The sequence below is a fragment of the Meles meles genome, chromosome 6, assembly GCF_922984935.1.
Source record: "Meles meles chromosome 6, mMelMel3.1 paternal haplotype, whole genome shotgun sequence".
Classification (NCBI taxonomy): domain Eukaryota; kingdom Metazoa; phylum Chordata; class Mammalia; order Carnivora; family Mustelidae; genus Meles; species Meles meles.
This window is the reverse complement of record NC_060071.1, coordinates 5,231,464-5,243,902: the sequence shown is the minus strand read 5'-3', so window position 1 is coordinate 5,243,902 and position 12,439 is coordinate 5,231,464. Positions and strand designations below refer to the sequence as shown.

General features: G+C 47.8%; 1 protein-coding gene across 1 annotated transcript in view; it reads right to left on the bottom strand.

Annotated features, from left to right (window-relative positions):
• The window catches only part of IQGAP1 (IQ motif containing GTPase activating protein 1), a 103,685-nt gene extending 92,965 nt beyond the window's left edge, over positions 1-10,720 (bottom strand). Inside the window, exons 1-2 of the mRNA XM_046007996.1 lie at positions 10,567-10,720; positions 8,721-8,820 (exon numbers count right to left, since the gene is read on the bottom strand). Of these exons, the coding sequence (XP_045863952.1) occupies positions 8,721-8,820; positions 10,567-10,621 (155 nt within the window). The 5' untranslated portion in view covers positions 10,622-10,720. The remainder of the gene's footprint in view (positions 1-8,720; positions 8,821-10,566) is intronic.
• Positions 10,721-12,439: the final 1,719 nt, after the last annotated feature.

Sequence of the window (12,439 nt, the reverse complement as noted above, 5' to 3'; positions counted from 1 at the left end):
TTCAAAACAGGTCCTGCCACCGACAGATATCCCCAAAGTGCTAAACTTTGAAGCAGAAGAAATTATGCCGAAATCAGGGACAGGTCACCATGCAAAGCCAGAAAATTAAATTCCTAGAACATGCCAATGTAGGCCCTCAAATATATTTTTACTATTTTTTCATTGGGAACATTAAAATATATAAACACAACTATTACTCTGACCTCGAAGACCAGAAGAAATATACGCCAAAGTTGATCAGATGGATGGCCCCTTAGCCCAGTTAGACTTTCCCAACCTTGACTGGTGGACAATCCATACACTTAGCCAGCCAACTAACACAGTTTCCTGTGGTCACACCTACTCCAAGACGTACTGAAAATACGGGGAACTGGTGAAGTATTTAACCCAACTCCTGGCTGCGAGCTCCTTTCTTCTGCCTGAAAAGAATACTCTATGTGTCACACTATTCTTCTTGAACTAATTAAAGACCACTTCATCTGTTAACAAGAACAGAGAGGGAAAAGGAGTTAACAGTCCAAAATGAAAACTGCAGTAGGACAGAGCAACTGTCATTAACAGAACCAGGAAAAAAATCAAGACATTAGAAAATCAAGTCAGGGGGCGCCTGGGTGGCTCAGTGGGTTAAAGCTTCTGCCTTCCGCTCAGGTCATGATCCCAGGGTCCTGGAATCGAGCCCCACATCGGGCTCTCTGCTCAGCGGGGAGCCTGCTTCCCCCTCTCTCTCTGCCTGCCTCTCTGCCTACTTGTGATCTCTCACTCTCTGTCAAATAAATAAATAAAATCTTTTAAAAAAAATCAAGTCAGTAAATCAGAAGATAGGAGACACATATCTAGAATGCTGATTTAACATAAATAGACAAAATGATAAAGAGCCATAAAACAAACTATACAGATCTAATCTACCAACAGGTACCCCAAGATAAAACCAATAATAACCAATAATAAATCAGAATAAAAAATCAGAACCAATTAACAAAGGTTCAACAACTTCCTAGAGCTAAACCAAAAAAGATAACATAAATCAAGAGTTTCCACATCACAGACAAAATTACCAAGCCAACATCAACTCTAATATGTAACTCGAGGAAACATTGAGAAACAAGAATTTTCCAAGTTTCAAATAATAAAAAATTATTTTTAAAAAAAAGTTACTTGTATGGAGCTAAAATCAAGATAGCTTTGGGGTGCCTGGGTAGCTCAGTGGGTTAAGCCTCTGCCTTGGGCTCAGGTCATGATCTCAGGGTCCTGGGATCGAACCCCGCATCGGCCTCTCTGCTCAGCAGGGAGTCTGCTTCCCTACCTCTCTCTGCCTGCCTCTCTGCCTGTTTGGGATCTCTGTCAAATAAGCAAATAAAATCTTAAAAAAAAAAAAAATACAACAGAAGGTTGACATCCATATTATAAGACAGTTCATGAAAGTTAACCTCATGACCCTACTAGACAAACATCATCAACAATTTGATCAATAAAATAAAACTGATAACAGGTACATGGGAAAAATGTTTAAACTATCCAGCAATCAAAGCAATATGATTTTAAACTGGAATTAGCATAAATAACTTGTGGATGTTATGTAACCACTGAAAATAGTAATTAAGACAATACTATAGCAATTTAAAAATCTAACTTTGTGAATGCCACTATCTAAAAATTATATAGACGGTTTTTCCTTTTACTTAAGCCCTTCCTTTCTTCTGTATTACAAAACTTATGATCACTATAAAAAGCATTTTAAACATACCAAAGGGTTCTAAAATAAAAAGGAAAACTCTTCTCACACCCTCCACCCCCACACTCCACTCCCTAGAGGTATCCTCTATATCTGGCGTTTCCTTCCAAACAAGAGCTTAAATCTGAAGTGAAAAACTAGAGCTACCAACCGTTAAGACCTTGAAAGTGCCCAGATAATTCTCCAGAAACATTTACTAACACTTCATCATCTTCGTATTACATCTGCTTTTGCCCCAGGGGCCAGGACAGACAATATGCCTACTGAGTGTTCACTGCAGCCCCACCGTAGCTCAGACACTGTGCCGGGCACGTAGCCCTCACCGCACCTTAGACACCTCCGTAAGATGCGGGGTGTCTCCATTCTGCAAAGTACAAACTTGGGCTCACTCCAAAGGCAGATGCTTAACCAATTCACTCTGCAACTTAAACAACTTGCAAAACCAGAATCAGAAATCACACCTGCCAAAACTGAAAGTCCTCATTCTTTTCACTTCACATATCTCAACGGTCAAGATTTTAAAAACGTTTTGTCCAGACTTTTAAAATGTCTGTTTTATTTAATTATAAGTATTATGAGACTAAAGTCATATGACCTTTCTTAGTACTTAGCGCTCAGTACTAACGATGGCTGACTGCCTAGTATGTATCAGGTTACTCTCCACATTTTAAAAAAATCTTTTTAAAATCTTTTTTTAAAAAGATTTTATTAATTTGTCAGAGTGAGAGAGAAAGAGAGCATGGGCACAAGCAGGGGGAACAGCAGGCAGAGGGAGATGCAGGCTCCCCACTGAGCAGGGAGCCTGGTGCAAGACTCCATCCCAGGATTGTGGGATTGTGACCTGAGCTGAAGGCCGACATTTAACTGACTGAGCCACCCAGGCGACCCTACTCTCCACATTTGTAAATTGTAACTTTTGCTAAGTGTCTCAGCTACACCACAGGGTAAACAGCAGTAAAACATTTTCCTGGCTACACTAGGAGCTAATCTTCCCATTTGTAACATTATTACCATGTGCAAAAGCACTCTTAGTTTGAACTTTAATACTTCTTTTTTTTTTTACACTTTTAAAAAAATATTTTATTTATCTGACACAGAGAGAGAGAGAACAGCAGGGGGAGCAGCAGGCAGAGGGAGGGGGAGAAGCAGACTCCTCACTAAGCAGGGAGACTGATGCAGGGCTGGATCCCAGGGCCCTGGGATCATGACCTGAGCCAAAGACAGATGCTTAACCACTGAGCCACCCCGGTGCTCCAATACACTTTTTTTTTTTTTTAATATTTTATTTATTTGACAGAGAGAAATCACAACTAGGCAGAGAGGCAGGCAGAGAGAGAGGAGGAAGCAGGCTCCCCGCGGAGCAGAGAGCCCGACGTGGGGCTCGATCCCAGGACCCCGGGATCATGACCTGAGCCGAAGGCAGAGGCTTTAACCCACTGAGCCACCCAGGCGCCCCTCCAATACACTTTTAAATGCAACCAACTTCTTACTAGTAAATCTATCCAAGGCAGGTGCACCAAGGTAAGCTTCAGAAAAGAGAATAGAGATTTTTTTCATCTGTGTCATCATTTTAAGAGTTAAGACTAGGGGTGCATGGCTCAGTCAGTTAAGTGTCTGCTGCAGCTCAGGTCATGATCCCAGGATCCTGGGATTGAGCCCCACATCAGGATCCCTGCTCAGCGAGGAGCCTGCTCTCTCTCTCTGCCTGCCACACCCCCTGCTCTGTGATCTCTTCTCTCTCTCAAATAAATAAATAAAATCTTAAAAAAAAAGAGTTAAGGGCGCCTGGGTGGCTCAGTGGTTTGAGCTGCTGCCTTCGGCTCAGGTCATGATCTCAGGGTCCTGGGATCAAGTCCCACATCGGGCTCTCTGCTCGGCGGGGAGCCTGCTTCCCTCTCACTCTCTCTGCCTGCCTCTCTGCCTACTTATGATCTCTCTCTGTCAAATAAATAAATAAAATCTTTAAAAAAAAAAAAAGAGTTAAGACTAAATCCCACCCCATACTTCACTTTAATAACTATGAATACATGAATATACCCAGCTTGTAGCCAAATGTACCATTAAGTAACCACATTTACGTGGCCCCCTTACTCACACAGGGTCTCATGAGGCAATTAAATTAGTTTTCCCATCTGTAAGAGGAGAGCATGGATCAGCCTCCTACAAATGAAGTGATAGTCCTCCAGCTGGGAATTCTAGAAGCTGGTGGGCAAGCTGTTTTTCTGAGCCACCTCACCTATCCATTTTTTATTTTCTCGCCTTATTAAATGTCTTTAACTTATTTTCATGATCACAGTGTGCCAGCCTGGATATACCCAGATGTTACTAGAATTCTGATCCCATGAAGAGGAGAAGAGATCTGAAGAGCCCATCCTGCTCAATGCCAACAACAAAGACATATGCACAGAAGAGAATTTGTTCTCAAGACTGGATTTCTTTCCACGATACTTTCTCATTTCCCCCTTCGGCTGGGGCAGGGACACAGCAAGAGGAAGGTGGCCCAAGACACCAAGCCTCTGAAAGAAGGCACACTTCATAGTCAAACTCAAAGACTGCTGGGATCACCCTTCTTACTGTGACCTTTAACCCAACTGAATTCTCTCCTGGCTCCGCTCAGGCACTGTCCTCACCTGCATGCTGCCTGCTCTGCGCGGCCCGATGTGTTCTCTTCTTGGGGCTGCTCACGTGGACATTCTGACCTTTCCCTCGATTACTTCCTTCTGAACAAGACTCGAGCACTTCTTGTACCTCATGCATTTAAATTTTGCCTCCCCAAGTGGAAATGTTATTCACCTCTACAACAGCCCCCTAGCCAAAACAAATGTAAGGCACCATCAGAACAGACAAAAAGATAGAAATAAACCCATAAAAATACACCCATACTAGGGAGCCTGGGTAGCCCAGTGGGTTAAGCCTCTGCCTTGGCTCAGGTCATGATCTCGGGGTCCTGGCATCGAGCCCCACTTTGGGCTCTATACTTGGTGGGGAGCCTGCTTCCCCTGCTCCCTCTGCCTACTTGTGATCTCTCTCTCTCGTCAAATAAATAAATAAATTTTTTTTAATTAAAAAAAAAAAAAAAAAACCACATTTAAAGTCCCTGGTCTGCTCTGCAGTCCTTAGCAAAAAGCCCTGAATCCTCAGATGGTATTTTACTCATTTCCATATTAAAGCTACTCTCCAAAACATAGGAAAAAGCAGAATCTCTATATTCTCTTTTTTTCCAACCACTCCCGGTGCACTCTTCTATGGAACCACTCCTGAATTCTCCCACTTAACCTTTGAGGGAAACACAAACCCACACCACAACACACTGTCGTTTCTCTACGAGCACCCTTCCACTCACTGTTTCCACGCACTCATATTCACGTTCTCTACACAATCTCCTCTCTTCTGGGGAAGGAGCTCTGTTACAGGTAGGGGAGAAAACGGAGTGTTCTAGGATACACAATGGAGCCCCTGTACTCGAAGGGGAGGAGCATCGGTATTATAAATAGAACCAAAGAGGGGAACCTTTTCTCCCTTGGATCTCTCTGATCTTTCTCCCTGGACTTGGAAGGGGTGTAAATTCCAGACTCTGGGGCTCCTCCAACTTGGGAGGTTTGGAGGTTGTGAAGGAAACAGGATGAGGGCCAATCCGAAAAGGTAAGCCAGGCTCTGGCTAGACGGGAAAGTGGGGCCCTCGTCGCACACGAGGTGGAGCCCAGCTCACCAGGGCAGGAAACCCAAGAGGAGCTGAAGCCCCAGCTAATATGGAAGGGCAGGTGATTTGCCTGTGGTTTACCTCAAGCGCTTTTTAGGGGTGGCAGCACCCACTTCCAATGGCCAGTAGGGATTGTAGTCTTCTTTTCTAGGGGCTTCTTCCGAGCCCTTTCTGGCAGTACAATCTGAATACACGCCTCCAAAGTTGATTTTCTCTTCAAAGCTTTAAACAATAACCACCACCACCGCTGCATCCTGTGACTGCCTCCAGAAAATAAACCAGGCACATTTCCACAACGCCAGGCCAAGAGGGCAATGTGCCACGATTATACCCTTCCTTATAACCCAAAGCATAAAAAATAAAGGCTGTAACCAATGTCTCACTGCCTGGGTCACTTCCTAAGTTTGCAAAAGCGTCCAGCTAAAGAACCCTCCAGGTAATCATGGATGTTAAGGAAATAGGCTGCTTTTCAATTCTGGGAAAAACACCGGACAGAGAGGAATGCACTCCAGAACAGATGGAAACGTGCCTTGCTAATACAGCACTCGGAGAAGGAAATGTGACTGACAGAAAACACCGTTCCGCTCAGACTATCATAACCCAGCACAAGGCCGAGTTCTAAAAGCTTTCTGGACCTTGCTTCTCCGTGAAGGGGGCCCAGCAGAACCACAGGAAGCCTTTAAAACATACAGATGTAGGGAAGCCTGGGTGGCTCAGTTGGTTAAGCGTCTGCCTTTGACTCAGGCCATGATGCCAGGGTCCTGGGATCGAATCCCACATCAGGCTGCTTGCTCGGCAGGGAGCCTGCCTCTCCCTCTGCCTGCTGCTCCCTCTGCTTGTGCTCTGACAAATAAATAAATAAAATCTTAAAAATATACATATATACAGATGTCTAGACCTTCCAGCCCAGATCTTCTGAACCAGAATCTCTATGGTAAGGCCCAAATATCTGTATTTTTAAGTTCCCCAGATGATCTAACTAACTACACATTTGGTTAAGAACCACTGTATGAATTGATTTTTTGTTGTTGTTGTTGTTAGAGAGCTAGCACAAGTGGTGGGGAGGGGAGGTCGAAGAGGGGGAAGCAGACTCCCCACTGAGCAAAGGAGCCCGATGTGGGGCTGGATTCCAGGACCTTGGGGTCAGGAACTGAGCCGAAGGCAAATGCTTAACTAACTGAGCCACCCAGGCACCCCTGAATTGACTTTTGTTTGTTTAAAGATTTTATTTATTTGACAGACAGAGGTCACAAGTAGGCAGAGAGGCAGGCAGAGAGAAAGGGGGAAGCAGGCTCCCCGCTGAGCAGAGAGCCTGATGCGGGGCTCAATCCCATGGCCCTGAGATCATGACCTGAGCTGAAGGCAGAGGCTTAACCCACTGAGCCACCCAGGCTCCCCCTGAATTGACTTTTTTAAAAAAGCTACTTACTGCTCAGTTAAAAAAACTACAAGTAGACCATGCACATGCAGGCTCTGCTGTCCTCGCTGGAATGAAAGAGTTCCAACAGAGGAGTAGCTGAACTACATCAGTGGAACAAGGAAGTGGCAGCCAGGACAGCCTGTGTTCAAAGGGAATTTTAGTGTGGAAACCCAAGATTAAAACAAAAGCAGAAGTGCTTCAGATGGAGGAAGGAAGGGAGCTGGGGTTCTTCCCTCTCATTCCCAAGTCACCTCAACAGAGACACCAAAGGCTTCACAGAACACAAGATGGTCTCCCAGATGCCAGCTGTAGCTTTCAGATTCTTTGCCCTTCCAAAACTGGATCTAGTTCTAGTTCTAGGACTTAATCTTCTTCCCCTCCATGGGGCCCTTACAAACTTTGTATGAGAAACATCCCCCCACCCTTTTTTTTGAAACATCCCCTTTTCTAATTACATATTCACTTCCTGCTGTTTAAACCTTCTATTTAGAAAAATAAGTGTTATTATCATTCTTCCCACCTAAATCATCATTAATCCCCTCCCCCTAGTCTAAAGGAAAAGCTTTAAAGTTCAGGAAAGAAGCCCGGATTCAAGACACCTAAAGCATGTGAGAGGTAACACCAGGGACAGAAAAAGGAAAATGGGGCCAGGGAGGGGCACAAAAGGGACTCCAACTGTGTCTTTTGAGAGGAAAAGGAAAAGGACTCACACTTGTAACTTCAGAAATACAAGCATTTTTTTTTTGTATTGTTCTCTGAACTTCCCTAGACTGTTTTAAGATTTTCAGAATTAACCAAACCAAACAAAAATACCTTTGTTTATTAGCACCATTTGAAACACCCTTGATTTTCATTAGACTTTGATCACAAATACCTTCCATTATCCCATGCTGGCCTTTTCCACCAAAGCTCCCATATAGGAAACATGATCTATAATTACATCTACCTGCCCTGGGGCCTCGTAAAGGGGCACAGGCAACAAAAGAAATGAACCACTGATAGCGAACTGACACTCTATGAGTAAGACCGCAAGGCGCTGAAGCATCTGAAAAAAGGAAAGCTGCCCTATATGCTCACTTTACAAAGAAAGCAGAGGATGCTGACTTTGGTAAACTTTGAACATTGCCAAATGGATGGGCCTATTCCCAGAGCACTACCAAGCAGAAAATGAATCCAATTCATATATTAAAATCAGTGAAGAACCCGTGAAACGTTAAGGACAGGAACTTCAAACTTCAAAAATGCTCTTTCTGGGGCACCTGGCTGGCTCAGTCATGAAGTATGTGACTCCTGATCTCAGGGTCCTGAGTTCGTGCCCCATGTTGGGTATGGAGCCTACTTTAAAAAAAAAAGAAGGGGCGCCTGCGTGGCTCAGTGGATTAAGCCGCTGCCTTCGGCTCAGGTCATGATCCCAGGGTCCTGGGATCGAGCCCCACATCAGGCTCTCTGCTCTGCAGAGAGCCTGCTTCCTCCTCTCTCTCTGCCTGCCTCTCTGCCTACTTGTGATCTCTCTCTCTGTCAAATAAATAAATAAAATCTTTAAAAAAAAAAAAATAAAATAAAAAAAAAGAAAAAAGGAAAGAAAACTGCTATTTCTCCCAAACAGCTGGTAGTGCCCAAAACGTGCATCATAAACACAAAACCAAACAACACATATCTGGAAATTTTTCAGAATACTTCAGTGCCCATCAAAGAGTTTCACAATAAACTGCCATCAAGGCTACTTGCTCCCATGAATAAATACCCTACCTATACTTATTCCTTCAAACTACCAGCCTCCTCCAGTCACACCTACAACACATTCAAAGAGATCTTTATCTGTGTTCACACCACAACAGCTCCGTTCTCTCCAGCCGGCCAATCTTTACCTCTTTGCTTCTTCCAAATGACAAAGGTACTCATAAGCCACATTCTGACGTCTCCTCTCATCCATCTCCTCTGCAGTGAGTCTCTCATTATCCAGGACAGCTAAAACATGAAAGAAAAGAATGTAAACACAAGAACCTGTTAGCCTTCTGAGCGATAAAAGAATGCCACAGCATCAAATTCCTGTTAGTCACCGAGAGAGGCAGGGTAACCTGTGGAGATACATGGACAGCCAGACGTACTACAATGACTTTCCTAAAACGGCAATTATGGGGCTTCAAATACATTCATCTTACCCCTATGATAATATAAACATTATTTACTATATAAACAATAAATTTTATTGTAACTTGAAAAAAGTATACGGACTTGAGATTTGGGACCAGATCTGCTCTGGTCTATCTGCCAGACTCTCTCTTGATACAGAGCTGATCATGTCGTTTTCCCTTTTTTTATTAATAACCAAAGCCAGCAGTCACTGAGAACTAAACAGCAGTAACTGTGGGAAGCATTTTCCGTGCTTCCTCTCACGGAAGCCCCGCAGCAGTCCTGGGATCATCCCTCCTGTTCTACAGATGAGTTCACAGGCTGGGTGCTCTTAGCTCCACCACTAACCAGCGCTTAGATCCAGATTCAAACCCAGGCAGTCCGTGTCAACCTGCCTCCTTCAGGGACACCCAGGGTAGGGCATAAACTCCAAATTCCTTGGGATGGCACTCAAGGCCTTTTCCAGTTTGGCCCCAACTGTTTGTAGAAACTCCTCTCCCTCTCCCTGCCCCTCCTCATCCCACCACTGTGCCCTTCTACCCTTCAAGACCTTAATTCATGCTCTTTCCTCGAGTTTCCTCTCTGACCCCCCTCTGCCCCGTCGGACTTTCCGTCCTTCAAGGCTCCCTGCTGAAATGCGGCTACCTGTGTTCCCACTGCCTTCCCCCCTCACCCACCCAACTGCCGGGCCGGTTCTGCCCCTTTTATCTTTATTGCACCTGACTGTCACTAGGTTGTGCACCTGTCCCCGTCTGATTAAACCGTTCTTGGGAGGCAGGGCCTCATCTTACTCATCTTTAATTTCACAAAGTGACACAGTACCGCACACATAACTGTTGCGTGAAATCACCCTAAGAACGGACCCTCATCCCGAGAACACACACTAGACACGAAACCTCCGGGCTCCGAGGGGCGCGCCTTGGGCCGGCGGCCCAGCTCTCCCACCTACAGTTCGACGACGTTCCACGGACAGCGGCAGAAGAGGAGCTTCGGAAAATGAGGAAGTCGTGGGGGTGGGTTTTGTTTTCTTTCTTTCTTGCTTGCTCTAATTTTTGAAATTGTGCGAGGGAACTAAGCCCGAGAAAGGTGAAGTGGCCCGCCCGGGGCCGCCCCTCTCCGCTGGCCCGGGGCCCGGCAGGTCCGCACCCCGGGGCCCGCTCGCAGGCAGCAGTCGGGGCAGCGCCTCCCCGCGAAGCGCGAGCGGAGCCCGGGTCTCCGGGACACGCCCTGCCCCGGCCTCCTGCCACCTCACCCGAGGTCGTCCCCCCCGCGCCAAATCTCGGCGGCTCCCGGAGGCGGACTCCGAGGCGGGAGGCGCTGGGTGGGGCCGAGGGTCCTGGCGTCCCGGCCCCCGAGAGGAGGCCGCCCGCGTCCTCGCCACCTCCTCGGAGACCCGGCTGGGCGCCCCGCCGCCCGCCACCCCTCCCTCCCGCCGCCCGGCCCGGCCGGCTCTTCCGGGTCCGCGCGGCCCGCAGCCGCCCTGCCGCACCCTCCCGCCCGCCCGAGCCCCCGGGAAACCGGCGCCCCGGAGGCAGCGAGCCCGGCCCCCAAGCCCCGGTGCCGCAGAGCCCCCGCACTCACAGCCATAGTGCGGCCGGGCCACGCCCAGTCCGTCAACCTCGTCCGCGGCGGACATGGCGGCCGAGCCCGGGTCTCTGCTGAGGAAGCGGTGAGACCTTGAAGGCGCGGCCGGCGGCAGCGGGAGCTCCTGCAGAGTGCGCGGGCTGCCCGGCGGGCTGAGGCCCCGCCCCGCCGTCCGGCCCCGCCCCGGGCCCCACCCCCTGGCCCCGCCCCGCGCAGCGACGCCCTAGGGAGGCGGAAGGAAGGAGGCAGGTCCTCTCGGCTCAGCCGGGAAGGCCGTCCCCGCCCTGGAGCCCCGCCCTGCGGGCCACCGCCCCACGGGCAGGTCACGGACTGAAAGGGCCGATTGACCGGGAAGAAGAGGTATTCCTAAACCAGAGTAGAGTAGAGGGTGCACGGGAGAAAAAGGTGTTACAGAAGAAACAAGTGCTTATGGGCCGGGATGAAATTCAGCATTAAATAGATCCACTTCGAAGTTTAAGAAAGGGGCAGCCGAGGGACTCCGTGGATGACGCCTCGGCCTTCATCTCGGGTCCGGATCCCCCGGGTGCTGGGATGGAGCCCCACGCAGGGCTCCCTGCTCTGCCGGAGCCTGCTTCTCTCCCTCGCTCTCTCTCTCTGCAGCTTCCCTCCTTGTGCTCTCTCTCTCTGTGTCAAATAAATAAAATTTTTAAAAATAATAAAAATAAACGTTTTTAAAAGGCTTGAAATCAGGTGCCTGGGTGGCTCAGTGGGTTAAGCCTCTGCCTTTGGCCCAGGTCCTGGTCTCAGGGTCCTGGGATCCAGCCCGCATGGGGCTCTCTGCTCAGCAGGGAGCCTGCTTCCCCCCCTCTCTCTGCCTGCCTGTGATCTCTCTCTCTCTGTGTCAAATAAATAAATAAATAAGGCTTGAAATAAAAGGACGGCCCTCTCTTTTCTCCTGTCTACCCAGCTAAACTCCTTTGCACCAAAGGGTTGGAGGAAGGCGTCCTTTGCAGTGGCCCAAAGTGTTCTTGTGGGATGAAAGCAGGACCCAGACTGCCACCACGGATGCACGGTCTGGCCTGTCCCCTCCCAGATTCACTGGCAGACGCCCGATTCAAACTGCTCAGCCCCCCTCCTATCTGAGAAGTGGTCGCTAAAGCAGGAGAACTGTCCAAGCTTCCTTCCCTTGGCTTCCCCGCCTCTGTTCTTTGCAAGTTCTTCTTTCTTTAGGGGATTCTTTGCCCTTTTTAGGGATGTCCCTTCTCCTTTTTGGCTTGTGGCCTGCCCTTAAAGTACTGGTATTCTACGGAATTCTGTCCTTAACCTCTTCCCTTTTTCCTTTGCCCACACTTTCTCGATATTTTTATTCCTGCTCACCTGATACTGCCCAAGAGCTGTAAATGTACATCTCCAGACCAGACTGTGGATGACTTGACTCAGTCTTTTCAGCTGTGTAATGGACGTTTTCACCTGTAAACCCTGCAGACACTTCGAATATAATGTATTAAACACGGGCTGTTCCTGCTGTCTTGTCTGTTAATGCAAGTGCTCGTTGGCCTTCAGGACACAGCCTGGCTCCCTGCCTCACGCCCTACATCCAGTCGGCATTCTGAAGTGCCTTGCTTTCGTCTCTATCACCTCTGTCACATGGCTCAGACTGTCACCATCTCTATTCCCTCTTCTGCCAGCCAGCTCCCCACTGTCAGCAGCATATTCCTCCTAAAGTGCAAATGCCCTTGCTTTCCTCCTTTTTATAGTGTTTCCTTATTATGCCCTTCAGAATATGGTCCAAGTTCCGTAGCATGCCAAATAAGCCCCTTCACAACCTAGCTTTTTTTTTTCTTTTCTTTTCTTTTTTTTAAATTAGGCTCTGCCTCCCAATGTGGGGCTTGAGATCAACAGCCGCAGA